The sequence below is a fragment of the Pisolithus orientalis genome, assembly GCF_024613125.1.
Source record: "Pisolithus orientalis strain OTSU chromosome Unknown F5J12scaffold_4, whole genome shotgun sequence".
NCBI lineage: Eukaryota > Fungi > Basidiomycota > Agaricomycetes > Boletales > Pisolithaceae > Pisolithus > Pisolithus orientalis.
In genome coordinates, this window is record NW_026260785.1 from 327,973 (window position 1) to 354,319 (window position 26,347).

The 26,347-nt window shown below is 48.7% G+C and overlaps 8 protein-coding genes across 8 annotated transcripts; 3 read left to right on the plus strand and 5 right to left on the minus strand.

The window, feature by feature from the left end:
- The first annotated feature begins 2,905 nt into the window (after nucleotides 1-2,905).
- On the plus strand, nucleotides 2,906-4,629 carry F5J12DRAFT_804635 (ribonuclease H-like domain-containing protein). The gene is made up of 6 exons (XM_051744506.1): nucleotides 2,906-3,457; nucleotides 3,519-3,671; nucleotides 3,728-3,904; nucleotides 3,969-4,076; nucleotides 4,137-4,235; nucleotides 4,288-4,629. Exons 1-6 carry the CDS (start codon nucleotides 2,963-2,965, stop codon nucleotides 4,426-4,428), a joined length of 1,173 nt encoding a protein of 390 aa, XP_051603378.1. The 5' UTR covers nucleotides 2,906-2,962; the 3' UTR covers nucleotides 4,429-4,629.
- A 53-nt stretch (nucleotides 4,630-4,682) lies between these two features.
- F5J12DRAFT_763045 (uncharacterized protein) lies at nucleotides 4,683-7,383 on the minus strand. Its single transcript, XM_051742150.1, has 15 exons — nucleotides 7,221-7,383; nucleotides 6,882-7,170; nucleotides 6,645-6,831; nucleotides 6,539-6,583; nucleotides 6,296-6,483; nucleotides 6,068-6,235; nucleotides 5,962-6,013; nucleotides 5,799-5,908; nucleotides 5,703-5,749; nucleotides 5,588-5,649; nucleotides 5,427-5,533; nucleotides 5,348-5,364; nucleotides 5,131-5,289; nucleotides 4,982-5,076; nucleotides 4,683-4,920 (listed from the first exon to the last, which is right to left on the minus strand). The coding sequence occupies exons 1-15, from the start codon at nucleotides 7,342-7,344 to the stop codon at nucleotides 4,918-4,920; spliced, it is 1,653 nt and encodes a 550-aa protein (XP_051603379.1). The 5' UTR covers nucleotides 7,345-7,383; the 3' UTR covers nucleotides 4,683-4,917.
- Nucleotides 7,384-8,630: 1,247 nt separating this feature from the next.
- F5J12DRAFT_374401 (Mog1p PsbP-like protein) lies at nucleotides 8,631-9,737 on the plus strand. The gene is made up of 4 exons (XM_051739096.1): nucleotides 8,631-8,851; nucleotides 8,908-8,977; nucleotides 9,024-9,140; nucleotides 9,196-9,737. The coding sequence occupies exons 1-4, from the start codon at nucleotides 8,842-8,844 to the stop codon at nucleotides 9,560-9,562; spliced, it is 564 nt and encodes a 187-aa protein (XP_051603380.1). The 5' UTR covers nucleotides 8,631-8,841; the 3' UTR covers nucleotides 9,563-9,737.
- F5J12DRAFT_959300 (uncharacterized protein) lies at nucleotides 9,629-11,418 on the minus strand (the record flags this gene model as incomplete). Its single annotated transcript, XM_051749912.1, has 8 exons — nucleotides 9,629-9,918; nucleotides 9,972-10,184; nucleotides 10,233-10,432; nucleotides 10,479-10,526; nucleotides 10,577-10,805; nucleotides 10,860-11,144; nucleotides 11,203-11,328; nucleotides 11,389-11,418. The coding sequence occupies 8 exons, from the start codon at nucleotides 11,416-11,418 to the stop codon at nucleotides 9,751-9,753; spliced, it is 1,299 nt and encodes a 432-aa protein (XP_051603381.1). The 3' UTR covers nucleotides 9,629-9,750.
- A 599-nt stretch (nucleotides 11,419-12,017) lies between these two features.
- F5J12DRAFT_959304 (uncharacterized protein) lies at nucleotides 12,018-15,332 on the plus strand (the record flags this gene model as incomplete). The annotated part of the gene is made up of 11 exons (XM_051749913.1): nucleotides 12,018-12,040; nucleotides 12,090-12,112; nucleotides 12,177-12,274; nucleotides 12,388-12,511; nucleotides 12,575-12,887; nucleotides 12,940-13,872; nucleotides 13,920-14,213; nucleotides 14,264-14,554; nucleotides 14,608-14,683; nucleotides 14,769-14,923; nucleotides 14,983-15,332. 11 exons carry the CDS (start codon nucleotides 12,018-12,020, stop codon nucleotides 15,008-15,010), a joined length of 2,358 nt encoding a protein of 785 aa, XP_051603382.1. The 3' UTR covers nucleotides 15,011-15,332.
- On the minus strand, nucleotides 15,051-17,064 carry F5J12DRAFT_374974 (guanine-N(7)-methyltransferase). The gene is made up of 6 exons (XM_051739098.1): nucleotides 16,342-17,064; nucleotides 16,002-16,287; nucleotides 15,767-15,946; nucleotides 15,391-15,554; nucleotides 15,280-15,333; nucleotides 15,051-15,209 (listed from the first exon to the last, which is right to left on the minus strand). Exons 1-6 carry the CDS (start codon nucleotides 16,925-16,927, stop codon nucleotides 15,175-15,177), a joined length of 1,305 nt encoding a protein of 434 aa, XP_051603383.1. The 5' UTR covers nucleotides 16,928-17,064; the 3' UTR covers nucleotides 15,051-15,174.
- A 611-nt stretch (nucleotides 17,065-17,675) lies between these two features.
- Nucleotides 17,676-21,926, minus strand: F5J12DRAFT_804695 (uncharacterized protein). Its single transcript, XM_051744507.1, is given in 26 exon segments — nucleotides 17,676-17,805; nucleotides 17,856-17,897; nucleotides 17,997-18,056; nucleotides 18,105-18,152; nucleotides 18,201-18,366; nucleotides 18,419-18,510; nucleotides 18,560-18,656; nucleotides 18,758-18,828; nucleotides 18,876-18,973; nucleotides 19,038-19,223; nucleotides 19,277-19,379; nucleotides 19,460-19,573; nucleotides 19,627-19,667; nucleotides 19,720-19,848; nucleotides 19,898-19,934; nucleotides 19,987-20,116; nucleotides 20,274-20,307; nucleotides 20,358-20,410; nucleotides 20,462-20,571; nucleotides 20,627-20,662; nucleotides 20,717-20,835; nucleotides 20,884-20,986; nucleotides 21,048-21,302; nucleotides 21,356-21,650; nucleotides 21,718-21,855; nucleotides 21,866-21,926. 25 exon segments carry the CDS (start codon nucleotides 21,834-21,836, stop codon nucleotides 17,758-17,760), a joined length of 2,586 nt encoding a protein of 861 aa, XP_051603384.1. The 5' UTR covers nucleotides 21,837-21,855; nucleotides 21,866-21,926; the 3' UTR covers nucleotides 17,676-17,757.
- Nucleotides 21,927-22,015: 89 nt separating this feature from the next.
- On the minus strand, nucleotides 22,016-26,317 carry F5J12DRAFT_804704 (uncharacterized protein). Its single transcript, XM_051744508.1, is given in 16 exon segments — nucleotides 22,016-22,539; nucleotides 22,594-22,709; nucleotides 22,760-22,780; nucleotides 22,846-22,907; nucleotides 22,963-23,389; nucleotides 23,508-23,997; nucleotides 24,019-24,067; nucleotides 24,272-24,569; nucleotides 24,589-24,651; nucleotides 24,680-25,236; nucleotides 25,292-25,316; nucleotides 25,366-25,488; nucleotides 25,535-25,762; nucleotides 25,812-25,932; nucleotides 25,982-26,213; nucleotides 26,263-26,317. The coding sequence occupies 16 exon segments, from the start codon at nucleotides 26,279-26,281 to the stop codon at nucleotides 22,311-22,313; spliced, it is 3,060 nt and encodes a 1,019-aa protein (XP_051603385.1). The 5' UTR covers nucleotides 26,282-26,317; the 3' UTR covers nucleotides 22,016-22,310.
- Nucleotides 26,318-26,347: the final 30 nt, after the last annotated feature.

Genomic DNA, 26,347 nt, shown 5'->3' on the forward strand with positions numbered 1-26,347 from the left:
CTGTTACTGGGTATACTTTCATCCTTTCTGGTGGAGCTGTTAGCTGGTCATTGAAAAAGCAATCATCTGTTGCTCTCTCGAGTACAGAAGCTGAGTACATGGCTACATGTGCTGCCACAAAGGAAGCTATCCAGATTCATACCCTAGTCCTCAAACTTGAGACTGTGTCATCACATAAACCCACTCCCCTCCTCATCAACAATCAATCTGCTATCTCACTGGCTCGAAATGCAATGTTCCATGACTGCATGAAACATATTGTGATCTGTCACCACTTCATACAAGAGAAGGTGGATTCTGGAGAAGTAGTCAACAACCATGTGTCTACCAATGACCAGGTGGCCAATGTGCTGACTAAGGGTGTGTCTAGGGAGAAGCATGTTTGCTTCTCTGAAGCTATGGGTATTATTTTCTTTTAATTCCTTCTTGACTATACTCATTGAAGGGGTGTGTTGGAGTTTATCACTTTTACCTTAGTTGTGGTTCACCAAGCACAGCATTACATAATCCAAAAGCGGACACTTAGCAGTTTATTTTTTTCCTTACTGCATCTCAGCTTCAACCAACTTGAAGTCTGAGGTGGGACTCCTTCCATTCATTATATTGGAACACTTACTTACCTACCTACAGTATATTCCTCTCTATAGGTAGTTAATTGTTTAGCTTCAACCAACTTGAAGTCTGAGTATATTCCTCTCTATAGACTTGACAATCCTGCAGTTTGTCATCCTCCAAAAACCTGGTGTTCCCACAGCCTCTCCTACCATGACCATGTCACCATCCTGTTGGCCCAACCCCTCCTCCATTGCCCACCGACTCAAGGGCTCAATGATGCCAACCATCTCCTCCTCAAAACAGATCACCATGTTATGCAAGATGATGCAACACATTACCCAGTAAACTGTGACCTTAACATCCCTCTCATTCCAGATTTTCAAGTGCAGCTTGCAGAGACTCTGAAATTGACCCTTCAAGGCAGCAAATGCATGCTCAATGCAGACATGGACCTTTCAACACAATTAGCATGCATACCAGTATGAGGTAAGTATCACCTTAGAAAGATATTTGTTATATAAATTCTGATTGCAAGATAGCCACCCACCCTTGGGTTTTTTAAAAGGAACAGTGCACCATTCCTCCATGGGATATGTGCTATCTGCCCAGGTCCAGTGATCTTCAGGGATAAGGTCTCCTGGTCATGATGCAATGCAAGTACCTTGAAACACCCATGCATCATGGATGCTTCCAGGGTGACCAAGCCCATAGTCAACCACAAGAAGGTTGTGTGGCATGATAACAAGCTATGAGCAGTGAGTATTCCATTTTGCATGCATTGGAATACACACCTGACAATTGAGTGAATACCTTGATTTTCTGTCATAGAAGCTCTCCCCGAATATTTGGAGCTCTTCAAAGAGCAGAATCAATGAGCCATCTGCAGTGAAGACTCCATTTCTCCATGCCAGACATGTCCACAATTCAGTGAAGGTACACACTCTTTCCATATCCTCTGAGTCATGAGGGGGAATATTGACAAATGTATCACACTCATCCAGTATTGTGACCATGACCCAATTGGTGAAATTGATCACCAATCCCACACTAACCCCAGCCCACTGGGCCACATCCTCTGGTGATGCCACATTCCCATAATGCCCCACATGGAAAAGGAAAGTTGCGAGTTGAATGGCAACCAGCAACTGACAATTTTCAGAGCTACTATGAAATATTGGGTGGTTACTTATTTGATCAAGGATGCGATCAAAAACTTCTGGCCATACATGAAGGCATCTAAGGAACAGATGAGGGCAATGGTTGGCAAAATGGTTGAGCAGGCCAAGCTGCAATGACTGCATCAATGGTACAGCAGGTTTTTCAAGAACCCATGCATGCTCTACTTCATCCTTCAGAGCCTCAATCACATTCAGGAGCTGTCCACACCACCTATCCCTCTCAGCCATCAAGTCTGTATCATCAGAAACACTGGAGTTGGAATCCATCAAGATTGGAGATGGTGGAGTAATGAAGAGGACACTCTGAGATGAATCAGAATCCCCATATGTTGCAGTTGAATTGCTATTATTGCTACTATCAATTTCACGATGCACATTTTCCAGCCTGGCTGTTGCTACCTGCAAGCTAGCTTCATCAAGTTGTCTGAGGAGATTTTTGTGGAGAAATTTGCAGGGCATTGTTCTTCAAGACTTAGCTATTTAATTATTTGATATACTGCTAAAACTACTGTAATTTATTTTGAGTCCAACAGGGATGCCACACCATTTGGCTTGTTGGAGTTGAAAATGTAGTGGCCAGAACATGTTTCCAGAGCCAGTGCCAGAACACAGACAGAGCACTTCCAGAGCGCTTCCAGCGCCACCTTGAGCGCCACTAATGAAGTAGACATCAACGGGGCGACAATAGAAAATTGAGAGACTGAGGCAACGCCCGATGAACTTGAAGTGATCCAAGCGTTCAGAATTTACCCCAGATGCGGGGTTAATCTGCCGAATATAGTTGTCACGCGCTAAGCATTCAAAAGCAATGGGTCGAACATTTTACTAGAAAGGAGGAAAAAGAATTCCCTGGAAGGAGGTCAATCTGGGATGGAGGAACGTTTAGGGCAACTCGTTACTGCCAAGCTGAAGCCAGTGGGTGCTGAAATCAACGTCACAGAGGAAAACCAGAAAGAATATGTCGACCATATCGCCGAATATCACATCTCAAAGTGTGTCAAGGATCAGTTTGAGGCGTTCGGTGTGGTGTAAGAATAGTCTTTATGTATGCCATTCAGATCAATATATCTTTCCCCTGCTCCTCTTTGTTTACCGAGCGTGTTATCCACAGTATGAGAGGCTAAGACGCTTGACGACTTATTTGCTGTGTGGACTCGGCATCTGCCGATGGGTTGTGGTCTTCTATCAACGAGGCAGGCCCAGAAGAAAAAGAAAAACAAAGAGCACACATGAGCTGGACACGCGTTGACCGGCACCGCAAGCCAACTGCATGCCATTCGGGACACCCCTCATGTCCGATCCTCTTCCCCCTTTCTCGCTTTTTCTGCCCTGGAGCCCCCTCTTTGCTGTATCCGCTGTATTCCTCGCTAGTAGCCCTCATCTGGCGCTGGAGTTGCGCACAGAAAGTTCCTGCTGAAGTCCCCAAGCCAAATTCTTTAAAGCCGTCTCAGTCTTTTCAAGCACAGAAGACCCACCCCCAATCCCCTTCCCCAGAAGCCGAAATGCCCACCGTGTCACGGTATTACCAGCCACAGATTCAGCCCACTTCCGATCGACCACAGCTTCCTACTGCGGTCCCTCATAAAGTCTCAAGGGAGTTGTCCTTCTGGACTGCCCAAATAGAGGCTGCTCGCGTGAAGCAGCCTTACGATGCTTTTCTTGTCCTCGACGTCGAGGCGACCTGTCTACAAGGCGCAGGCTTTGATTGGCCGAATGAAATCATCGTCCGTCTGGCTTACCAGTATTCCTTGTTTATGCTTCTGATCGTACGATATTTCTTTTTAGGAATGGCCTGTGTGCCTTTTGCGCTGGAAAGATAAATCGTCCAAAGGCATGGCCAGCCAATTGGAGATCGTGGATGAGTTTCGCAGCTTTGTCAAACCCACTTGGAGACCACAACTCTCCGAATTCTGTACCGAGTTGACGGGTATAACCCAAGTTTGTCCCGCTCCTTCGTTTCGGGAACATCATGATACCGACTAATTGTCTCGCAGGCGCAGGTCAACTTTGCACCCACCTTTCCCAAGGTTCTCAAGATGTTCACCAAATTTCTCGCCCAACATGGGCTAGTTGATCCCAAGAATGGGAGAACTTTACAGAGAATTTGTTGGTGTAGCGATGGTCCTTTCGACATAAGGGACTTTGTAGTAAAACAATGTTTCATATCGAAAGTCAGTTTCCAACGTGGAACGGCCCGGGATCTAACGACTTAACGCATGCTCTGCGCCTTACCAGATCCCCATGCCGATATGGCTTAAAGGCGATGTTCTTGATGTCCGTAGATTGGTGTCAGTGTGGGTAGCAACACATGATCCATTTGATGGTCTGCAGGCCCGGACGAGGGTATGTTGGAATAACTTACCACCTATGCAATCCACAACTGTCATCGTGACCCTTTTTTAGTTGGCAGCCGCTCATCACTTTCGTTCATTGAACATACCTCAGCAACTGAGAGTGCTGGGTTTAGGCCAGTTCCAAGGCAGGCAGCATTGTGGAATGGATGTCAGCGCACTGGTTTATGGCATTAAAGTCTGCGATACTCACGGTTCTACAGGATACACGCAACATTGCTCGCGTCTTGATCGAGCTAGCTCGTCGTGGCATCCGTTTGGAGCCGAACACACCAATAAACCCTAACCGGAGATGGAGCTGGATGGGCAGGCCTGGTGAGGTGTTGGAATACCATTTCTTTTGACTCAGTTCACTCCGTGCGCCTGTCTTCTAAAAGGCAGTACTTGAGAACACATCACTGCAACTTAGTCCCGTAGCACTTCTGGATTCTATCTCACTCCCATCGTTTAGCACATCAGTTTTGTAGTTGTATTCACCACCTTCGCCTGTCTCGAGGATAAGGGCCTCAATATGGTAAATGCTATGATTCATTACTTCTATCCCGTGAAAAAAAGGGACCGATTCACACCCTCCCTCTTTAAATCTGACTGGTAGAAGTGAAGCATATCCAATTGAATTCCTACATACCAAGCCGACCACCACACGGACAGGTTGCGAAGAAAAAACCTCTCCCTTGGGAAGCCACACAAGCATCTGTACTTCGGATAAAGCCGAAAATACATAGATCCATGCGAAGACTTGTAAATTCCACGAGTGCTTGTATATGTGAATGGATGTTGCGTGGCAAAGCCTGTGCTCCTTCGGAAGCAGAAGGCATCAACATACTACGTGGTCACTGAGAATAAGCATGTAAGCCAGGATTGTAGGTTAGGGGAGGAGTAAACGGTGTGGCTTACGAAGTCCCAGAGTGTGCCAAAGGCTGGAATGCCAAGGGACTTGCACCCTTGCTGGATTTCTGCATTTCCAATGTAATTAGAGGTAATGAAGACCACTTGGGTTAACCTCAGCATATCTCTCGATAATCGCCAGTAAGTCATGGGTGTACCTTCAGCCTGCCAATAATAATATGCTTCCCTCAAGATCTTCATCGTATCTGGACGCCCACCCCGCTCCTTGCTGTCCCACAGGAGAAGACGTTCCGGACCTATGTGCCGGTGAATGAGACCACTAATAGTTGGCCCGAAGGTCTTCTCTTGATCCGACCCTGATGGACAGGAGTTCCGGTATCAACGCGAGGCAAACAACAGGTAAAGCTGGCATACCAATCCAAATGAGGTACCTGCAAAGAAGATAAACGTTAATCAGTGCCACGTCAGATCTACAAATGAATTGAGTTTTCACCAGTTAGGCGACTGGATGCAAGTGGACAGGGCAGCACCCAGACCAGTTCCCGTGCAAATACGGATGCCACGCTTGTATATTGTCGAGGTATTGGAGACTCCGGCGAACTGCATCACATGTGGTGGTGAACTAATGCAAGACTACGTACGGGGTAGATTTACCTTGAGTTCGCGGGTCCAGGTCATTCTCGGAGGATTGTTGACCAGGCCTTTAGTAAAGTCACCTACAAAAATGTTTGAGGACCACATAGATAATCCGTGGGGGAAACTAGACAACCTTGGACGCCGCATATCAAGTAGTGATATTTTGCGTGTTTTCCTTCACTGAAAAAAATCAGAGGCAACCAAGTCGGCAGTATGAAATAATACACACGAGACGATGCCAAAGGCATGGTACTCCATGATAGCAGTGCGACTAATACGGGCGAGAAGACCCTGTTGCATCCCACGTTCAAAACGAAGCACAGCTACCTTTGGGGAGGGCTGACAAAGTTTGATTCACTTTCTGGAGTGACTTTAATCCAGAGAACGCTTACTAGTTCGACATCTACTCGTACCTTCCTTGTGCAAAACCAAGGTAAGAAAATTCTGAGAAAGATTATTTTTTGGACACGCCGGCAGAAACAGAGGGATTATACTCACAAGACAGTCATACTCATATTATACCAGAAGGTTTGTTGACGGATGACATAGATAACAGTATGACCCCACCTTCCGTCGGTGACATCGTGTAAATTGGACACAAGCGTGTGGACCCAAGTTGAGATCAGAGCGGACCATCCAAAAAACCGATGGCTGCGTTCAAAAACACTGCAGCGAGAGAATTTACAAGTAAGCAACAAAAGTCTGAAGGAAACAATAGGTACTCACTTGTGGTGAGTGTTACGAACCCATGGCAATCCTGCAAGCAGCGTGATAAATAACAAGATGACTGTAATGATACCAACTACGAGGACAGAGCTATCGTATAGATGCCTTGCGTTGTATTGGTCGACAAGCATGAGAATAAACCACGCTATGCCTGAGACGGCGCATGAACTATGAATCCCTCCCAGATGCTGGTATGAAACCTGTGAGTGTCGTGACAAATGTCCGATGACAGTTGTAGCACACCTGCAGAGCTGACGTGCATCCCAGGCGAAACCAAAGAGGTGTCCACTACTCATAGTGCCTGCGTCATTTCCTGCGTACTAAGGCCCGTCCAAATAGGCGGACTAACCTTGGCAAAGCACGTATTGACAAATAGATACAAGATGCGACCGAACACTTCGTTGCGCATAAGCACAGCGAAGTTCAGGTTACCAAGGACCAGTGCACCAGGATACTTCTTCGCATAGGGCCAGAGATCAGCTATGGCAAAACCAAGTCCAACGAAATTGAGGGTAAACACGACAGTGAAAAACCGCCTACGGATGCTCAGAATAGTGGAAAGAAGCCTTGAATCGCTCGTACTGACCGGTGTGCGTTATACCAGATAATGAAGAGAATGTAGTTGGAAGCTTTGATCTTCTCAGGTTTTGGCAGACAAGCGGGAGGCTTTGAAGCCAGCACTGGAGCATCCCTCTTGAGAGACCGGACAGGAAAGACGTCAATTTCGATGGACTTCTTTTCATTTGTCAAGTCGTGGCCAACAGTGACCTGGGGAGAAGTGATCTCTAGCGTCCCCTTTTCAGCATCGCCATAGGGTGCGCAGGACATGCTCGTTACTGGTAGTTGAGGGATGCCGGTAACCGAACAAGACCAGGCTGGGGGAGTAAAGCCACGGACAGTATGTCAAGCCTTTTATTAGCCATACCTTGTCGGATCGAATATCCACATCCCATGTAGGGTAATGTTTGTTTCACAGCAAATGGTGGATGTTCACGGAGAAGGAAAGCGGCACGGACGCAGCCAGTGTAGGAGAAACCTCGGTTTACCATATCGAAAGCGTCTCATGGAAAACCCAGGAGAACTACACGTGAACCGTGCTCCGTTTTCGAACATCAAAGCGCGACCCCAGATTCTCGGGTGACACAGCGCTGGGTGGAATGCACAACATGTCGGGGACTTGTTCAACTGTAAGCTTCTGTTCAAATAAAGAACTCACGAATATGCCAAAAATATTACCACTGGAGAACGCATGGGGGGGGTGCAAGAGAACCTGCATTCCGAAAGTCGCAACTCTGTGAGAACCCCTAGCTCTGAGGGCGATGTCTGAGTCAGACACAAGTGGTGGTCAGTTCCCCGCCAGTGAGTGGCCATCAGCAAAGTTACACGTGTCAGACAATGGGGGTGTCTGAATCTCGTTTGACATTCTCCGATCATCTCAAGCAAGACTCGGCAATGATCTCGCGCAAACGATCAGCCAGCCACAGCAGACTACCCAATTTCCATCTTGCACGTAGCAAGTTCTAACAAGCACGGCACCACTGCAGCCATAGTCGGGTACAGATTATTAATCAGGCAAATGTTTTAAGCCACTTCAAACCAAGGTGAGCCGCATCGTATGATAACTCTTATAGAACAATTCCACATACCTTACTGCATAAATTGAAAAAGTCCTCGGCAACGGGATCTTTTCGAGTATATCCACGACCGTGGCTAAGTTCCCACGTGCTGACCCGGTATGACGCCCATGTACAATTTCATGTTTCCGCATACCTGCCTATCAGCATCATTCCAAGGCTGGTCACAATCGTTGATTATGGTACGTATCGAAATCCCGGATTTGAACTTCTAGGCACAGTTGAAGATAACCAAGAACCCATCTATCGGTTCTGTCATGGTCGCGGGAGTCTAGAGCGAGACTTGCTCCGCATCCCACCCTCCTGAACTCGTTCTTGTGACTCAAGGCCGACTTCCGCGGATATCACAAGGTGTTTGCAAAATGACCGAACCTGACGTAGGTATATGACCGACTATGAGTATGACGGAACCCTGGCACTCCCGGGTCGTGTTGCCTGTACTACACCATTTTCCCATCCCAGGAAGCTCATCTAACATGCATCCGTTCATTTTTGAGAATCACTCAGTAGCATATTATTATTAGCTTCCGTCTCCATTTGTATGGCGCGTTCTCATCCATTTTTAAACTTTCCGAGCAGAACACAGTTTCGTCCGCGGCTGCGCTTCGTACCACCACTCTTCAGCTTATTGTTAGAAGCGCAGGTGTATGATGCGAAGTTCCGAACACGCCTCGTCCTTGCCACACTGCATTTCTGTCCTGTGATCTTTGATATATGCATATTTCGGATCTGTTTTCCTTGCTATCGCATGACTGCGGCTGCGATCCTCGGTATCGCAAGGCGTTCAACGTCTTTGGACCAGGTAACGTGACCTTTCTACTCACATAGTTTTGTCGTTTTGTCATTTCGTTCCCCTATCGGCGATACAACTACATAACCATCTGTTCAGCAACGACGATATCTTGTAGTCACATGTTCGAAAGTCAGTGAATCGTTCTTGATCTCTGAAAACCCGCTCTCTAATTCGTGATCGCCCAGAAGGAACACCCAGAGAGCTCTTCGGAGGCGCAGTAGCGGCTATCCTCCCAAGCGCAGTTTTGGATGTCTCGTACGTGTTCCGATCTAACACTGAACTCAGCGATAACGATCGATAGAGACATCCGACAAGTTCCAGATTCACAGGAAGCCTTCCTGTACCCCGAATCAGATGCGTTTCTTTCGATAGAGGTGTTGCAAAGGGTTCCACCGGGAGATGATGCAGAGGCAGCGAGGTAATGTTTGTAAGTCAGCCTCACAGTCCTACCCCTGACACCATACCGGGCGAAGATACCACTTCGATGTACTGGCAGAAGAAAATGGGGCTATCGATAAAGAAATAACAGAGATACACGCATTGCGATTGGAGCCAAAGAAGGCGGTAACTTCTGACGATCTCACGCCATCTCCCATGTTCCTGTACGGTCGTCAGAAAGCGCGGAAGTTCAACCAACCGCAAGCAAATGAAGTGGACATCCTGATCGCATTGTTCCGCATTGCCACGTCCAAGGCGACAGCAGATGTCGTGGTCTCGGCCAGCATCCCGACCGAATCCACAGGGTTGGTGGACCGGGATGCCATAAAGTCTGACTTCCAAGCATTGGTGTCGTCTTTTCACATACTCGATTTCGCTCTATTCGCACCAACGACAGCCTAATATTGTATTCCTTCCCTTCATTCCCATGTTTTCGACACTTTTCCTATGCCGTCTTGAGCAGTCTGCTTTCCCCCAATCGTGCCTCCCAGAGTGCAGTAGGCTCTTGGCCAGCGATAGAGACTCCAAATCGCAAGACAATTCGCCTGTCGGCTAAACCACACGGGATAAATATAATACGGGTATAAAATTCAATGACGCCTGTCTCCGTCGTCCAACTCGCGTTCAGCCTCAGGCTCCTCTTCAATACGTTCGCTGATGCCTGTTCTGGCACCCTCGGCAATTTTGGCATCTTTTTTTCGCTTCGCAGACTCTTTTAATTTCTCCCATCGTTCTCGGAAACGTGCAATCATTATCTTCTATGGAGAAATCTGAGTATCAGGTGGACGTAGCTGTCGCAGTGGTAACGCACTTGTTTGTCATTGTCCACGCGCAGATTTCTAAGTTCTTCCTCTAATTCCCTGATCCTACGCACGTGCTGAGCTTCTCGATCCCTTCCTGCGTTGAGTGCCGTCACAGGTGCCGGAACTGGTGGTAGATTGATATTCAGTGCAGAGAAATCCACGGGTGACGATTGGCCGCCAGTTCGCTGGAGCACTAAGGACGCTCCCATCGCACGTTGGGCCTGAGAAGGGAATGTTGAGTATGTTTGGGATTCACCCAATGATCGTACCTGTTGCCGAGCAAGTACTATGCTGTCGCGCAATTGCTGATCTTGTTCCTTGCGCATTTGCAGCATTCGCTCGGCTGCTGCTAAACGTTTTTGCATCTCGTCTACTTCGCGTTTGAGAGCGGCATTCTCTTTCTTAAGCGCTGGGAATGACTGTTCCGGTTCTGGGGGAACCAGATAGAATGACTCCGATAAGTCGTTACCTTGTCTTGTAAGTTTAGAACTGTAACCGACAGAATCGCGGCAAACCTTCGTCGACTATGACTTCTTCCTCCGTTTCCTCAATTAGTATGTCTTCTTTTAAAAGATATTCAACGAGACAGACAGAAATAGTTGGTAAAGCTCACTTGACTTGGAAGCGGAAGCGAGTCCCAGCCTTCGAGAAAATTTGGTTACAAAGGGTTCTTCGCGATCAGTATCGCTGCTCGAACCATAGTCTCGTCGAGAACCCTGCTTGCTCGGCATGCCCACCTCCGTGGCAAGCGGAGCTGTCGCAAATGCCACGGGCTGAGACAGGTTGTCTAGCATGCCTTCCATTATATTCCAGAAATTGTTGAATGCATCCCCGGGGTCCGACTAAGCGTCGTATAATCACACAGTGAAACGATCATGGCATATCTGTGGACTCACCCTCTGGCCAAGAACCATGAAGGACTCGTCGACGTTGTTGTGCGAGTCCGTGAGTCGCACGGAAGCACTAGAACCGCTGTTGGGATTCTGATGAACATACGACGGACGGAGTATAGTGCTGGGACCGCCGACTGCATGACCTGAATACGCTGGGACATTTCGCGGTAACATTTTCTGGGGTAGGGTAGGATCTTTCCCCTCATCCCGTAACTTGGTTATTCTTCGTTCAAGTTCTTTACCTGCTTTTACATGCTCGCTGTAGAGCAAGTAGAGCGTTCGCTTCGTCTAGAGACACTCCGGTCACTAGGTGTATCGAGCGGAATATGTGACGGCTGCATCATACGTTGCTGTCATTTGATTTCTCTTCGCACTCCATGAATGCTTTTGCGGCACTGAAGTGCTCTTCTGCCGCTTTGACTAGTAGTCCCTCGTTGCGGTAGTCTTCCGCGCTCGCTGCATGGTGGTGTGCCTATGCAAGGGGTCAAATCGTCACTCAGAAAGGACGACACCGAACCCATGGATGACCTACTATATGTAAAGGCGACTCCACCGACGACATCTTTCTCTGGTGTGAACGTTGAAACGTATACTGGCGACGGATATGCACTGGTTCAGGGAATGGTGACGTCGTCGGTCGAAGTTCCCACTCGGGCTTGGAGGTCTGCCACTCAACGCCTAAAGTAACCTAATACAGTGTCCTTTGTCGGGCGGACCGCTCAATACGAGCACGCGATACTGTTCAATGGACGATCAAGACAAACGGAGCAATTTACAGTGATAATTGTGTCCGTGCTCTGGAGACTAGACACTTGACACACATGCCGCATCAGAGTAACTGGGTTCACAGTGATACATTACAACGATTAACCCTTTGAACAATCTATCTGCTCAGAACGCGCAGTCAGCTAATAAGATCGTCCCACACCGCTGAGGCTGCGGTCGATGTGCAGAGGTGGACGATGCCGAAGTGTGCCGGCAGGGTAGCACTGCAATCGGCGTCTGAAAACGGCCGTCGGCCAAGCTGGGTTTGGTCTTGCTCGTCATCGTGCTGTACGGCGCCAAAACACCCTCTGGAATCGTCCAAGACTGCTCAGTGATACAAGAAAGAGCCAGGGATCACACTTCTTATTGGGTCTATTTGACGCATCGCTTGGTCCGATGTCTACTCCTGCCCATCCTCTGTGAGCACCATTCTCCTTTCACATGACATCCTAGTCATACCCATCACAGCAGGAAGAAAATCAGGATAACCGGTGAGCCTGGCTTCCCGTCGAGTCTGCGTTAACATACGGTTTCTGAATGCTTATTTCAACTCAGTCGTCGCTGCCGACGGGCTGTCTAAGCGAGATGTCTTCCGCCTTCCAGATCCCTTCGCAGTGATTACAGTCGACGCGGAGCAAACACATACGACGAGCGTTATCAAGAAAACCTCTTAATCCTTACTGGAATGAGAGTTTCGACATGTGAGCTATGAATCTTTACTTGATGCCATCGTTATCTCAAATCCCAACTCAATAGCACCGTCAAGGAGTCTTCTGTTGTTGCCGTGCAGATATTTGATCAGCGCAAATTCAAGAGACGCGACCAGGGTTTCCTTGGCGTAGTCAACGTGCGGGTCAGTGATGTCCTAGATTTGGACCTCGGTGGTCATGGTAAGCGTTTTGCCTGATCGCACAAAAATACGTTTGAATGGTCGTCGACTTGCCCGCATCCAGAGATGTTGACACTCGATCTCAAAAAGTCTAACGATAATCTCGTGGTTCATGGCAAGCTCATCATATACTTGTCAACCAATGTTTCTCAGCCTATCTCAAACCCTGGACCCTCGCAAGTGCACGGTGTTGCTACTACCCTCAGCAACATGGGCCTGAACGAGTCGAGCGTTTCTCTTTCCCCAAATGGTGTGGGCTCTTCTGGCAATCCGCTTTCTCGCACGCCTAGCGCTCACGCCTCCACCACGGACTCACCGAGCACCCCCGCTGTAATGGGGATGCCCTACACCTCAAATCTCTCCACCGTCTCATACTGGTACCGATGCAGACCAGCCACCCCTACAGCCGCCTTCTGGTCGTCCCGTCAGTTCGAGCGGTGGACATACAATATCACCCACTAGCCAGTCAGCATCAGGGATTTCACTCGGATCAGTGAATACCGCTCGGCAAGGGAACTTCAATCCGACTGTTGATCAGTATGGGCCGCTTCCGCCCGGCTGGGAACGCCGTCTCGACCCCCTTGGGCGCACATATTATGTTGACCACAATACCCGAACGACGACTTGGAACAGACCTTCTTCCAACCAGAGTGTTAACCATGTCGTCCACGACAACGAGACTAATGCTGCTAGGGACCAGCACTCCCGTCGTCTCCTGGCCGATGACATGGTGGACGTTGGTAATGCACAAGCCACCACTCACCGAACACCGTCGACCGCTGCATCACCCAACGCAGCAACTACCGCTATTGCTGCAGGCAATAATATTACAACGACCGGTTCTGGCAGTCTTCCGCCCGGGTGGGAGGAGAGGTACACCCCGGAGGGCCGACCATATTATGTCGACCACAATACTCGCACGACAACCTGGGTGGATCCTCGCCGGCATACTGTTGTTCGTGTCATGGGCCCCAATGGTCAAGGTACTTCGTTACAGTCTCAGCCTATGTCTCAGCTCGGACCATTGCCCTCCGGATGGGAGATGCGTCTTACTTCTACCGCGCGCGTTTACTTTGTGGACCACAACACGAAGACAACGACATGGGATGACCCTCGCCTCCCTTCTTCTTTGGATGCAAATGTTCCCCAGTACAAGCGGGACTTCCGCAGGAAGCTCATTTACTTCCGAAGTCAGCCTGCTATGCGGGCCCAACCTGGCAATTGTCAAGTTAAAGTTCGACGTAATCATATCTTCGAAGACAGCTATGCCGAGATCATGAGGCAAACGCCTAATGACCTAAAGAAACGACTGATGATCAAGTTTGATGGCGAGGATGGTCTTGATTATGGTGGCCTCTCCAGGTATATTGCGGGCATCACGTTCTCATCCCACGTTAACCTCCTCCTAGAGAATTCTTTTTCCTCCTCTCGCATGAAATGTTTAACCCCTTCTATTGCTTATTTGAATACTCGGCGCACGACAATTACACCTTGCAGATCAACCCCGCATCTGGCGTCAATCCTGAACACTTGAATTACTTCAAGTTCATCGGGCGTTGTCTCGGTCTCGCGATTTTCCACCGTCGCTTCGTTGACGCGTACTTCATTGTCAGTTTCTACAAAATGATCCTGAAGAAGAAGGTAACTCTGTCAGACTTGGAGTCCGTCGACGCGGAACTCCACCGCGGTCTCACTTGGATGCTGTACGTTTCCACATTCTTCTCTTCTTATCCGTGTCCTCAGTTTCGTCCAGTGAGAATGATATTACGGATGTAATTGACGAAACGTTTACTACAACGGAAGAACGTTTTGGGGAACTCCATACGATCGAGTTGAAGCCAGGAGGTGTTGACGTCAACGTCACAGAGGAAAACAAGAAAGAATACGTCGACCATATCGTCGAATATCGCATCTCAAAACGTGTCAAGGATCAGTTTGAGGCGTTCATGTCGGGATTCAGCGAGTTGATTCCACAAGATTTGATCACGGTCTTTGACGAGCGGGAACTTGAGCTGCTCATCGGCGGAATGTCCGAGATCGACGTGTAAGTTTTGGATATTCGTTTTATTGATTTGATTCCATGAATTTGCGTATTAGGGACGACTGGTTCAAGCATACAGACTACCGCGGCTATGAGACGAACGACGACGTCATTCAATGGTTCTGGAAATGCGTTCGTAGCTGGCCACCAGAAAGGAAGTCCCGTTTATTACAGTTCGCAACTGGCACCTTCCCGCATCCCTGTCAATGGCTTCAAGGACCTGCAGGGCTCTGACGGGCCGAGACGTTTCACGATCGAAAAGTCGGGCGATCCGTCGCAATTGCCGAAGAGTCACACTTGCTTCAATCGCATTGACTTACCACCATACAAAGATTACGCAAGCTTAGAGCAGAAGCTGACACTGGCCGTAGAGTAAGTTCTCTTTGATTTGAGCGTTGGTTGAAATATTGAAATCCATGGACTTTGCCTAGGGAAACCGTTGGCTTTGGTCAGGAGTAAGAATAACCTATGTGGGCTACGCCATTCACAACATATGCTTTCCTTCTGCTTCTTTCTGTTCAGTACCAAGCTATACTGCTATTACCTACATTTTTTTTCCCAGAGCTGCGGAATTCCAGGCCATTTACCCTTCACTGTTACTTGTTGTAGCTACGGCCATACTGTTAAGGATGCTTATATATTGCAGGATGTGATGAAACTTCGATTCCGAGAAAATACAGTGCGGCCAATAAGAACTAGCATACCGGATTACATAAGGTAGCACGAACCGAACGAACGCCGGCCGATCATTCCCTTTTCAAATGCAAACCCAATATAAATATCTGCGGGTAACACGAAATCAGCATGGACGACACAGAAATCAAGTTGAAGAGACTGACTGGCAGCTTCCCATTGCTCTTCATCCATCGCGCTCTCACCATTGGCATCAACAACCTTCATACGCAACATTAGCGATTTGAACTCCTCTTCATCTCGGTGCTCAGCGAAGATCTGGTGGAACTCCTCCTTGTAGATCGGGTACAAGGCATATTCGGCAGCGAGTCTGCAAAGCGGGGTCAGTAGTGTTCCAGAATATTGGGTTACGATGGAAACAAAGAGCATTGGCAGATTTCATGTAAGCCGTAGGAACACCTTTTGCTTTGGGTACAAACGTCTCTTGGCGAGGACGATTAGATTACAATGCAACAGTAAATCAAAAACGGTCCATGAAACTGCCATGCGCACACAATAATGAATAAATTGAGAGCAACATACTCGACGAATTTATCCCAGCATACAATGTACTCTGGCACGTCATCCACCGCGTCTTGAAGCCAGAAATAATACCGATGACCGAACAACCGTCTCGACCGTCGGTCCTCAAATCGAATTTTATATACTGAGTTACCGAACGATAGGTCCGTTGCTGAGGATGGGAGGCTATCTAGGCGTTCTCTACAGTTGACTCTTGTCAGACACTTTGAAAACGAAGATTACAACATGCGCGTACAAGAGGTAGTCGGCGTTGGGAATTGTGCCAAGAAAAACCCCCCCTTTTCGTAGCCATTGACTAATATTCTGCAGCATACACCGTGCCTTTTCGGCAGTTTCAAATGCGTAGTGCATACAAAACTGCATAGACACGACGTCAAAGGGTTGAGCAAGTTTCTCTGGCGGAAATGCTTTAGAGAGCGATTCCGTATAGCAGTCCAGCGCAGCAAAGGATGCTGTAAAACGAGGAGGACGCATGCCTTTCCAGCGGTCACGAGCCTGCTCAATAGAAACATCGGCGATGTCTGCCATGGTCAATAAGCAACACAATAGGATGTTAACAATATAATGATACGTGCCCACACCAATCAATTCCCGGATACGGGCTTTCTCCCACTTGACGAGATCACCTCCTTTTCCACATCCCATGTCAAGTACTTTGCCACGCCCTCCACTCGGCCCGTCAATGGATTTAGTGGTAGAAGTAGCGAGGACCGGGTGAGCGAAACGGGTAATGAGCACAGACTTTACCCAGTTATTGAAATTCTTCAGCCCGATGATCGGCGATCTCAGGCGCTGCTTGACACCAACTTCCGGACGCAAGTTGTCTGCACATTGTTTTAAGCATGAGTAACGGAAAACTAGTGCCATGGACCGAGTAATATGTGTAGACTGATGTATAGGATGCAGACTTACAGTGTTCGAACTACCCTTCCGACGTCTCCAGCGTGGCGCTTGGCGGCACGAACAGAGGGGATCATCTGGAGATGTGCTACGACTTCGTTTACGCTTTGCAAGGAGGCTCTGAGTGCCAATGCCACGGTAGTGCTTATACATCTCGATCTCTTGAGGTGTCATGGGCACAAGTACGGACCCCGCAGGCGTTCTACGGTTGCGAGGGTTGTAAGGGACAGAAGAAGCGACGGGTCGGGGTGGCTGCGACATGACAGGGGAAGCGGATTTTGACTACACCTGACGCTTGAAAATAACTGGAGAAGGGTTGGAGGAGGATGTCGATGGTCGAGAGGAAGACAAGACTGGGGAACGTGCAAGAGGTGAAGAAGGAAACATACGCGAGGCGGAGGAGGCTGAGGTGGCATGAGAGGCTGTGTCGGCCTGCTGGGCGGGAAAAGACCGAGATGAAGCGGTAGAGAGCTGGCGTGGAGAAGGCTGCACCTGGTTATCCACATCTTCACGAGGAATATCGAGAGTCGGAAGGTTAGTGCCCCGGCGGCGCAACGACTGCACACCGCTTAGCGTATCGACTTCCATAGTCGACGTCGACTGAAACCGTGGTGCTCGAATCGTCATCGAAGAGTAATAGATGGGACAAACTGGATGGTTTTGCCGAGCTCGGCGTGCGAGGTGCCTGGGTGTCGAAATTGAGTAGAACAGCGAGATCGGTGGCCCGTCGCGTGAGAGAGGGGCTGCCGGTTGCACGCGACGACGGGCGCGACGAGGACGGGGAAGGAATGTCAGTGGAATGCCTTTCTTGTCTGTCGAGGTCAGTGTCTTGGATATGGGTATTATATGGCAGAGCAAGTGACTGAGTGACGGGTGAATTCAAAACAGCATCGCGCACAGGGTCGAACGCTGGCATCCTCCCCACCAATTTCTCCTGTCTTGCACACTAACTTCGGCTCCAGGAAAAGAAAAACAGGATCAGGCAAGAGCCATCCGAGTATTCCTTGGTTATCGTCTTTCTGGCCACGACGCTACCGCTAACAGTCATTTACCATACAGAGCATGTTACACCATTCCATTATGTCATCAACTCATACCCCCCGCTTCGCCAGCCAACCTACAATATCCGTGGTGGAACGCTGGAGACCGACCCGTTAGCCTATATCATCCGTCACTCGAAATGACCTACATTGATCCATGCAATCGACGCCCGAAGAGTGTCCATTGTTTGCTGAAAGCGCATAATGGTACCGTGAAGTGTCCTTGTCCTATCGTCGGATGGTTCATGAATCGCAGATCGACTGAGTTAGAACACGAAAAGATGCCATGCCTGGAAGAACTCTTCAAGCCTCTTATAATCCGCCTGCGTGTTCAGATTGCAAAATGTGTCCTGCAGTGCATGAAGCTTTGTTACCCCGTTCAGTCTTATGCCACCTACCGAAATCACATCCTTGAACGAGAAATTGCCTTCAAACCGCTTTTCGAGCTATGAGAACATCAGTATAGACAGTCGCGCCCTAGCAACGCGACTCACCTCAGAGAAGTTATTCATGACGAAGCTGGCTGAACTGCGCCTTGTCTGATGATTCCTCTGCAGGCCCAAAAGGAAGTAAATAACATCTTGCTTTCTCACTCCATTCAAGATGTATGGGAAGGTATCTTTGACGCATGACGCGTCTTGGCTGGCGCACATGGCATACCTACAGGCGAAGTCTGCACCCAAACGGATGTAGTTTACCTGACATGACTCACATGGCAGAAATACTTTCTGACGGGGGTGTAGTTGGATTTTCGTACAGTGCCTTGGCGAACTCGTATTCTTTTCGCCCGCCCTCTTTAACAGCCTATTCAAAATGAATGACAATGCAATAAGCTTCTGAGTCAGTTGCTCACTGTTATGATGCTAATCCTGAACAAGTCAGCAGGTATCATCGCACGGTCCCTACTCTCCATATAGCGCTTGAAACGTCGCTGGAGCTCCACGATGACACTCGAGGAACATTAGTTAGACAATTTCCCGTAAAAACAGGCACCCGACTCACTCAGAATCACCAGCATTAGCTGCCTTGCTCAATAGCTCGAGTACGTAACTGCGAGATATCAATTGAATCAGACGAAGAATATTCGTATCCGAGTCGTTTCACGAGGGGCACGAAGAGATCCTGTTTACAGTGAGTATGCAGATGTAACCAAGTAAACCACGAGTTACACGTCTGAATTTGTTTAAACCAAGCGTTACGTCTTCGTGCTCCCACCACGTAGACACCAACAAGTGCAGGTTCATCGAGATAGAATCCCAGACTAAGACTGTTACAGACAATTGCTGTCAATAAAAGGTCAAGGTCTCGGTGTTTTATGGAAGGAAACTTACATTCTTTCTCTCCCTTAAAGATTTCAACTACGGTTAAAGCACTACTGACGCTTGCGTACCCAGATTTCGCAAGTGCCATAGCGTCGTGCACGAGCCCAATGCGATCATTAAGGGAAAATACGTTGTCACCCTCAGCTGCCTCACGGGCTATTCTATAGAGCCGTTCGTCCAAATAATGCACTCTATCTATTTAAGCTTTAAACAGATGGTAAATCCGTTGAAACGAGATCGAGACTTACAGACACCAAATGTACCTGCATTCAGTTTGAAATGTCCCTCCGTGTTAATGCTAAACGAAGATTCGCGCGTATCGAGAACTAAGTTGTCAACCTTTTGCTTTCCCTGTTTCATCGACCGACAGCAGAGCCAGCGGGATCGACCTGTCACCCGTTAGCCAGAGGGAGGCCGAAGGCCAGACCAACGAACCAAATGGTTTGGTTATCCTTCTCCTCTGCCGGTCCGGTCTCGAGGAACCTATCTTGACGAACGTGGATGCCATCCTTCGTCTCCGTGACAGACAAGATTGGGAAGCCAGTCTATAAGTTCAGAAAGCCTTGATTGTTGCTGATAATTCATAATGCCAAGTTACCTTTGTGATCCAATTGTCCATCAACTGGGACACGTTGATACCTAATCCAGCTTTGTGGACCTAAAGACAGCGCATCAACGAAATTTCACCCACCTGTTGATTCACTGATTCCCTCCCAAAGATCCTTGGTAACGGTATTTGCATACAAGTGCTTCTTTAGGTAGATTGAAACCCCCTTTAGGAATCGCTCCTGCCCAACGTGGTTGGAAAGCATTCGCAGTACTATTTCCAACATCGTCAGGAGTCGAATTAAACACTGATATAAACGCACCAGAGGCAGCCTTCGCGTATGACAAAGAGTCGAAAATCTATCGACTGGGTGAGCTTAAGGAGTGTTATTTCCAAGGTAGTGAACTGAACCTGGTTGATCTGGTTCGCATCGGGACAGTGAACTTCGATGGGATGCGAAGACAGTTTAGCATCGAGCTCGAGGGCTTCGTTCAGATTCTCGGAGATGAACTCAGAATCAACCTTCCACTCGGGGTATATCCTTCAGAGCATGACATCAACGTTACTTGATGGGAAATCGGGGGATGGAACCCACTTGTCTACGAAACTAAGCTCACAGTTATGTCGGACAAGCAAAAACACGTACCAACAATAATCACTTCTCCCATCTCGAACGACATCTTAACTCGCTGTTAGACTGGTTACAAGCTTCACATACCAAGGTCGCAAAGCCTTTGCGCTAGAGTAAGCTCCAAATCACTGTAAAAATACAAATTAATCACCTTCATTCAAATATAGGTAGTCCCACCACTCCATCGTGGTTATGTTCCCAAACCTACGGTAGGAGGTCGTGTAGATGCACCATGCACCATGAACAAAAACCTACCACATATGAGCAACCTCATGTGACTGGAAGACTGTGACACGCTTTTTCGTAGCCACGTCCACCCTGTCTGGGTCCAGCAAGAAAGCACTCGTGCGACCAGTGATAAGGCCCTGACAACGAAGCAGGCATCAACAAGCTGCACGCACAGGCAATTCATCACTATACCCAATTTTCCATCGCACCAGCGTCAAAATCATGTGCCTTCGCATTATAACATCATAATCGGGGTAAAACTTTAGAAAGTGACAAGCTCACGACCAACGTATCCAACTTGGGCAAAGGATACTCGATGTCGAAAATCCGTTCATAGTACGGGATCACTTTAGCCTTGACCTCGAGGGCATATTGCGTCTGCTTGATAACGTCCGGAGTGCCTGCAACGCTTAGAAATAATGCGACTGCCTCTTCGCAGTGTAACTCACTGTAGACGCGGAGAGGACGAACAGACCCACTTAAGGGGCTCTTATAGGAACCCTCAAGATACGAAAACTTTCCATTGGCGAACGCAACGATGTACGGCGACATCTATCGTGTGTGTTCATGTCAAGCCTAAAATCCTTATTTGCACAGCCTGGACTGAACCTACTGGTGGGGTTGTCATGAACCTCGTGATCTTCCACTCACCTTTGTCTTGATCCTCGTTGTGGAAACTAAGCTTAGAGAGAAGCGCCGAAAGAGCCTTGTCCTCGGTGTCTGTCACTCCTGCAGTGTACATCTCTTCCGAGATCGCAGGCATGTTGCTCAGATTGATAGTACCAGCACGAGAGATCATGGTAATTGCGAATGTAGCCTTGAGAAGAGGTTCGTCCCAGCAAGGAAACGCACGCCTTGCAGCAGTAGGCTCCACAACGCAGTCGGATCAGAACCAACCATAGGAACATTGAAAATACCTACCTCAAACTGCGTAAGGGCATAGGATTTGGTTGAACCATCATGTTGGAAAGATGACTTGTAATACCCCATCATGGAACCAGCAAGCTTTCCAGTAAATTTAATGGAAAGCGTAGCCTCGGATGCGGCAGGCAGGACGTTAGGAAAACAAAAGATACCTCGTTCACTTCTCGCGTCGAACGACCTTGCTGTGTCCGACTGTTCGCTCTTCAATGCATATGAATGCAATACCACATCAGAAATCTCCAGGTCCGCCACATTCAGGACAATGGCAGAAGTCTGGTTTCTGACTTCCAAGCTAGAAGTTTAGCGTCAGACCAGGGCAGCTTCCCGCCATGGGCTTGCAAGCTGCTGGTGGCACTCACTGGACCTTCACGACGCCTTCGAAGACATCCTTATTCAAATCTGTCTTGATGGTGAGATCGTAATGCTTTGGTTTGACATCAAGAGGTAGCCGGAAATCATCAGTTGGAACACTAGTCATCGTCAAATACGCGGGGATCTTGCGGGATCGTGCTCGCAGCGACTGCAACTCAATTCGGCATTCTCTCACAGCCCGATCCTAATCTCATCGCGCAAGTTGTGTTTTACCTAACTCGGGTGCACTTCAGTTCCAGCGACCAGTCCGTACACTACTTTTTTCAGTAATGGTAGTTACACTTAGGTTGCTTGAGCCCTTTGTCTGAAACTTGCCTGACATGACCTATTTCTACCCGCGGATGCTCACATACATGTGGATGGGCGTACGTATGTACTTGAAGTCGGGAGAACGAGCCAGAGACAACCTACGGTCAAAATTTGGGTGTGCACATTCTATCCTAAAAAAAGCGCACTGAATCGAGAAAAAGCCTGTAAACCTGAGCGGTCGATGTTATCATTCAATACGCCACGATGGCAACCAGTACCAGTTAAGTCCCCAGAGAAGATATCTGAGATCTCGATACCGGAGGTAGTCAGTCTACAACATCAAGCGGTCCTTGAAATCAGAGAAGAGTGGCTTGCGAGGTAAAATCGAAGTGGGGTATGTTTTCGCGGATATGCTACGATCGTGGTCCTTGACGGCGTTCTTGAAATGCGACAAAACGCTCTCGTTACAATGAATAAGTTCTTCCCAGCGGCGCGTCATTGAGTCGTAGTATTCGTAGTATTCTTCTTCAAGTTGAACGAGGTTGTTGAACTGTTCCACGCTGCCCAGTTCATTCGAATGTGTATCACGCGACAGACAGAACCAACACGCTTACTTCGTGGCAACTGTAATCTTCAGGTCCTGCAAAACGTCTTGAAGGAGTTCTCCCCGACAAGCTCGTACGTCTTTCCTCATGTTCTCGAATCTCTTGGCAATACTTGTGGTAATCACCTGAAGCAGATGTAAGTTATGGCGGAACCCTCCAACCCAAACTTATGTACGGCATGAATGTCATCCAGAACCTGGTGGAGGTGAGCCAGGGGAGTCAGGAGAGTAGCTAGAACATAGTGACTGCTTCATCGCTTACCTCAACAATATCATGGACATCAACTCCATCCGTTATCGCTTCATGTGCAGCAAACGCATTCGCTATCATAAAGATACTCGATCTAGGTCGTCATCAAGCGGAAGGAATCTCACTCACATGCGGTCTCTGCTTTTAACACAGTAGTTTCTGTGGCGGTGGCAATCAGGGGATTGGTTCCCTTGTTGCGAGGCTTGCGGTCCTTACTCGGTACGGGCATCGGCAAAGGGGCATCATCTTTTGAAGTATAGGAAGTCTTGAGTCGCTCGCCCCACACAATCCTATCGTTCTTTCGCTCCCCACCTTCCTGACGCCAAGGTCGCCGTTTCCCGAAAGGTTCGACTGGCCTCTGCAAGCTTCTGTCCGACTTCGTGGTTGCTCTTACGCGGACATCCGGAAGCATCAGGCTCTCTATAGGGGAAGCGAACGTAACAGTGTGGCGCTTGTGCGATAAGGGAGTTATGAAAGTTGGCAGCTCCACCGTCTCTGTAACGGAGTTGTGAGTCGATTCACGTCCTTTTGACCGCAGGGAGCCTAGATTCTTGTTCTGAATAAAGTCAGTAATAATAGGATCCCTCTTTATGAGCAACTGTACCACCAGTGGCACAAAAGGTACGGGAACGAAGCGAAGATTTTAACGGAATTTTGTAGTGGACAAGACCTACCTTGCCGACGTCTTCGTCTGACTTTAGTTGGGTCAAGCATGCTAATTCGATACCCGCAACGTCGTCCCTGGCGCTGTATGCGAAACTGTCAGGGCTGGAGGCAGTTTTCCTGGCCAGCGCGGTTTCCTCTTCAACGTAAAAGCGCTCAGGATCGGACAGTCGTGGCGTAAGGGCAGGAACAAATATCGATTCAGAGGGCTTGCCTAGGGTGTCCGGTGGAGGACTGTCGAAGACAGAATACCGCTGGTTGCGAAGTTCCTCAAGGTTGTCATGGCTTGGTCTCTCCCTCCTATTCGTCTCCGCATCGTTGAAAACGGGGGCACGGACGGAGACTTGCTCATCCGGAATCATACACTTTGGGGAAAGGTCGGCTCCTAATGCATTGCGCATGAGGTGCAATGGTCGAATCGTCAGTAGCTGTGGCAGTAATGCACACAGTGACAAAAGTAGAAGGCGTGTCGTTGATGGTGGCAACTTCCGGTAGCTTCTTCTGGCATCGCGGAATCAGAACCCTTCGGGCTCGAAATCGCAACTAGATTTGGTTTCGGTGCAGACCTCGCCTTTTCTTCAGCTATCACCAGGGTCCCCTTGTCCGCCAGTATCAGTCCTTGCTTGAGACTCGCATCTGCGCAGTTCTCGTTGGGTTTCTCCTTGAGTTCGTGAGTTGTTCCGTCCAAGACAACAGGCGGTGTTATCGGGCTGCTAGTGCTGGAGAAGCGATCTACATTGTCGGTTTTCATTGCATCCAGCTTAGGAGCGCCCACATAGTCCGGGGAATATCGATCGTGATTCAGTAGTGCGGCGACTATTTGGAGGAACGCGACCAACCCGCTTCTGGGACTTGCGATAGGGGCCATGTTCTTCGTCGAGTTTGCATGCGTCGGTGGTGCTATCATGCTGTGTCATCTCTTGTATCTTGCGTTTGTTGAGTCTCGTCATTGCGAGTGCGCTATTCAGCGACTGCTTAGGGGGCCGGTTCCTTGGAGGGGTCATCGATTGCTTAATATACACCAAGTGTTCCGGCTGTGAAGCCCCGATTACTTGCCCATCTTGTCCTGTTGTCTTCACTTTTCCCTCGAACGACCGGACCATAGGGGGCGATCGGACTAATAGGAGCATGATGCGCTTCACCACCTATGTTCGCCTGGAGTTCCGCAGTGTAGGCCGTCGACCTCGAATACTTCAGAGCCAAGGTCGGTGCCTGGTTGAGGAGTGATCTCTGACAACTGTTCGTTTAGTGAGGTGGTGATAACCTGAACTTCACCAGTATCATTATCACCCGCTTTCGTGGCCACTGAGTTCTTTCCGCCGTATGACATGTTGGTGGCCACGATGTCGTTCCCCGGAGAATGTACCCGTTTGTGCGGTCGGATACGACTAGTTTCCCCGCTTGCTGGATTGGAAAACACCGGTGCTTTACAATTCCCCTCATCGCTTCGACAGCCTTCTTTGAAACAACGGCTCCTCGAAGTAGTCGGAGAGTATGAGTCTTCTTGAGGCACTTGATCTCCACTGTCTTCGCGGGGAGCGGACGACTTTTTAGGGATCGAATTTCCCCTGTCTTGCTTAACCCTATCTGGCTGTCCTACATCTCCAGTCGCAAACAACTTCATGGTTACACGGCGAGAAAAGTTCGCGTCATTCTGAAATTGGTTGCAAGTAGGATCGGATGGAGTAAATGAGACTGCTGCCGGTTCCGAAGAAAGATCGTCGAAGGCAGTTTTGTAAACTTCGACGGAGATAATATCAAATCATCAGGACGGATGAGAAGTATAGTACGCTACCTTCCTCAACGCGTTTGACTTTCTCCTGAGATGATTGATTAGCCCACCATAGTACCAACTCAGACGAATGGTACCTGAAAATCTGCGGTAGGTGGTGGTAACGAACTGTCGCTTGCGAACTTGACCTCAGAAGCAAGCGAGATGCTCTTCTTGGGCTTCCTTGCTCTCGGCGCCGGGTTATTGAAAGTTAATTTCCCCTTCTGGAATCAAGCGAGGTCCCCCACCACGGTGACTGTCACTTACTATGCCACGTCGCCTCAAGGTCTCCATGAACCTGCTCAAATCTTCCCTTCCTAATGAAAAAGTCAAACAAAACTCTCCGTTGTCAACCTTCAACGCGGTATTTCCAATTTTTGGTGCGCTTGACAAACCGACCACAACTACTACTGCATTTACTGCGGTCGCTGGGGTGTCAACGTTCACCGTTTGAATGTGACCGTAAGGAACCATGAGACTATCGCATACATCGTCCTGCTGAAATGAGATCTGCCATTGGAACTTAGCTTTGGTGATAGCTTACCATCGGTAGTATTACATTGGCAAGGAACCCCTGTCGGTCCAACAATAACCTATCGGAAGCATCTGGTTGAGGAAACACGTGACCGCAGGCATTTATTTCTTTCACGGAAAAGGGCTGCGGACTGCGAAAAGAAGTTACGGAAGGTTCTCTTATGCAAAGGGAGAGCCAACTATGTGATGTCACTTTTCGCTAAAGCGGTAATAAGCTGGGTCGCAATGGTGTTCCAGTCTGACGTGGACGCCTCATGCAAGATGCGGACAAGCTCCTCGCTGCACTTGAAGAGCTCTGACGAGCCTAGCGTTTCTTGCACGAATTGCGTTCTCGTTGATCCACCGTCCACAACACGTCCGGTTGAAAGCAAGCGAGCGAACAAGGTCAGCAAAGACTCCATGATAAGATAATCTGTGAATTATTGTCTCTACTCTCACGATTTGTCAGGCAATGAGCGAACCTCGTGACGTGGATATCATGATGCCAAGTCGTGCCCTACAAAAAGCTCTGAACGCAGTACTCTTAGAGAGCTTCTGGCAGACTCA

Excerpts from the sequence above, each read along its gene's own strand:
- F5J12DRAFT_804695 (XM_051744507.1), bottom strand. The coding sequence starts at position 21,836 with ATGACTAGTGTTCCAACTGATGATTTCCGGCTACCTCTTGATGTCAAA. Across the intron at positions 19,380-19,459 it reads ATAACCAAACCATTTGGTTC|GGAAAGCAAAAGGTTGACAA; the intron begins GTTGGTCTGGCC and ends TCGATGAAACAG. Across the intron at positions 18,153-18,200 it reads TCATGAATAACTTCTCTGAG|CTCGAAAAGCGGTTTGAAGG; the intron begins GTGAGTCGCGTT and ends ATGTTCTCATAG.
- F5J12DRAFT_374401 (XM_051739096.1), top strand. Across the intron at positions 8,978-9,023 it reads AGCGCAGTTTTGGATGTCTC|AGACATCCGACAAGTTCCAG; the intron begins GTACGTGTTCCG and ends AACGATCGATAG. Across the intron at positions 9,141-9,195 it reads GATGATGCAGAGGCAGCGAG|ATACCACTTCGATGTACTGG; the intron begins GTAATGTTTGTA and ends TACCGGGCGAAG.
- F5J12DRAFT_804704 (XM_051744508.1), bottom strand. Across the intron at positions 25,763-25,811 it reads CCAATGTAATACTACCGATG|GACGATGTATGCGATAGTCT; the intron begins GTAAGCTATCAC and ends TCATTTCAGCAG. Across the intron at positions 22,781-22,845 it reads ATGTCCATGATATTGTTGAG|GTTCTGGATGACATTCATGC; the intron begins GTAAGCGATGAA and ends CACCTCCACCAG.
- F5J12DRAFT_374974 (XM_051739098.1), bottom strand. The coding sequence starts at position 16,927 with ATGTCGCAGCCACCCCGACCCGTCGCTTCTTCTGTCCCTTACAACCCT. Across the intron at positions 15,947-16,001 it reads CCCAACGCCGACTACCTCTT|AGAACGCCTAGATAGCCTCC; the intron begins GTACGCGCATGT and ends AGTCAACTGTAG. Across the intron at positions 15,210-15,279 it reads GATCGGCCGGCGTTCGTTCG|TTTCATCACATCCTGCAATA; the intron begins GTTCGTGCTACC and ends TCGGAATCGAAG.
- F5J12DRAFT_804635 (XM_051744506.1), top strand. The coding sequence starts at position 2,963 with ATGAGCTGGACACGCGTTGACCGGCACCGCAAGCCAACTGCATGCCAT. Across the intron at positions 3,905-3,968 it reads AACAATGTTTCATATCGAAA|ATCCCCATGCCGATATGGCT; the intron begins GTCAGTTTCCAA and ends GCGCCTTACCAG. Across the intron at positions 4,236-4,287 it reads GGCAGCATTGTGGAATGGAT|GATACACGCAACATTGCTCG; the intron begins GTCAGCGCACTG and ends ACGGTTCTACAG.
- F5J12DRAFT_763045 (XM_051742150.1), bottom strand. The coding sequence starts at position 7,344 with ATGGTAAACCGAGGTTTCTCCTACACTGGCTGCGTCCGTGCCGCTTTC. Across the intron at positions 6,236-6,295 it reads GTTCGTAACACTCACCACAA|TGTTTTTGAACGCAGCCATC; the intron begins GTGAGTACCTAT and ends CTCTCGCTGCAG. Across the intron at positions 5,750-5,798 it reads CATGCCTTTGGCATCGTCTC|TGAAGGAAAACACGCAAAAT; the intron begins GTGTGTATTATT and ends GATTTTTTTCAG.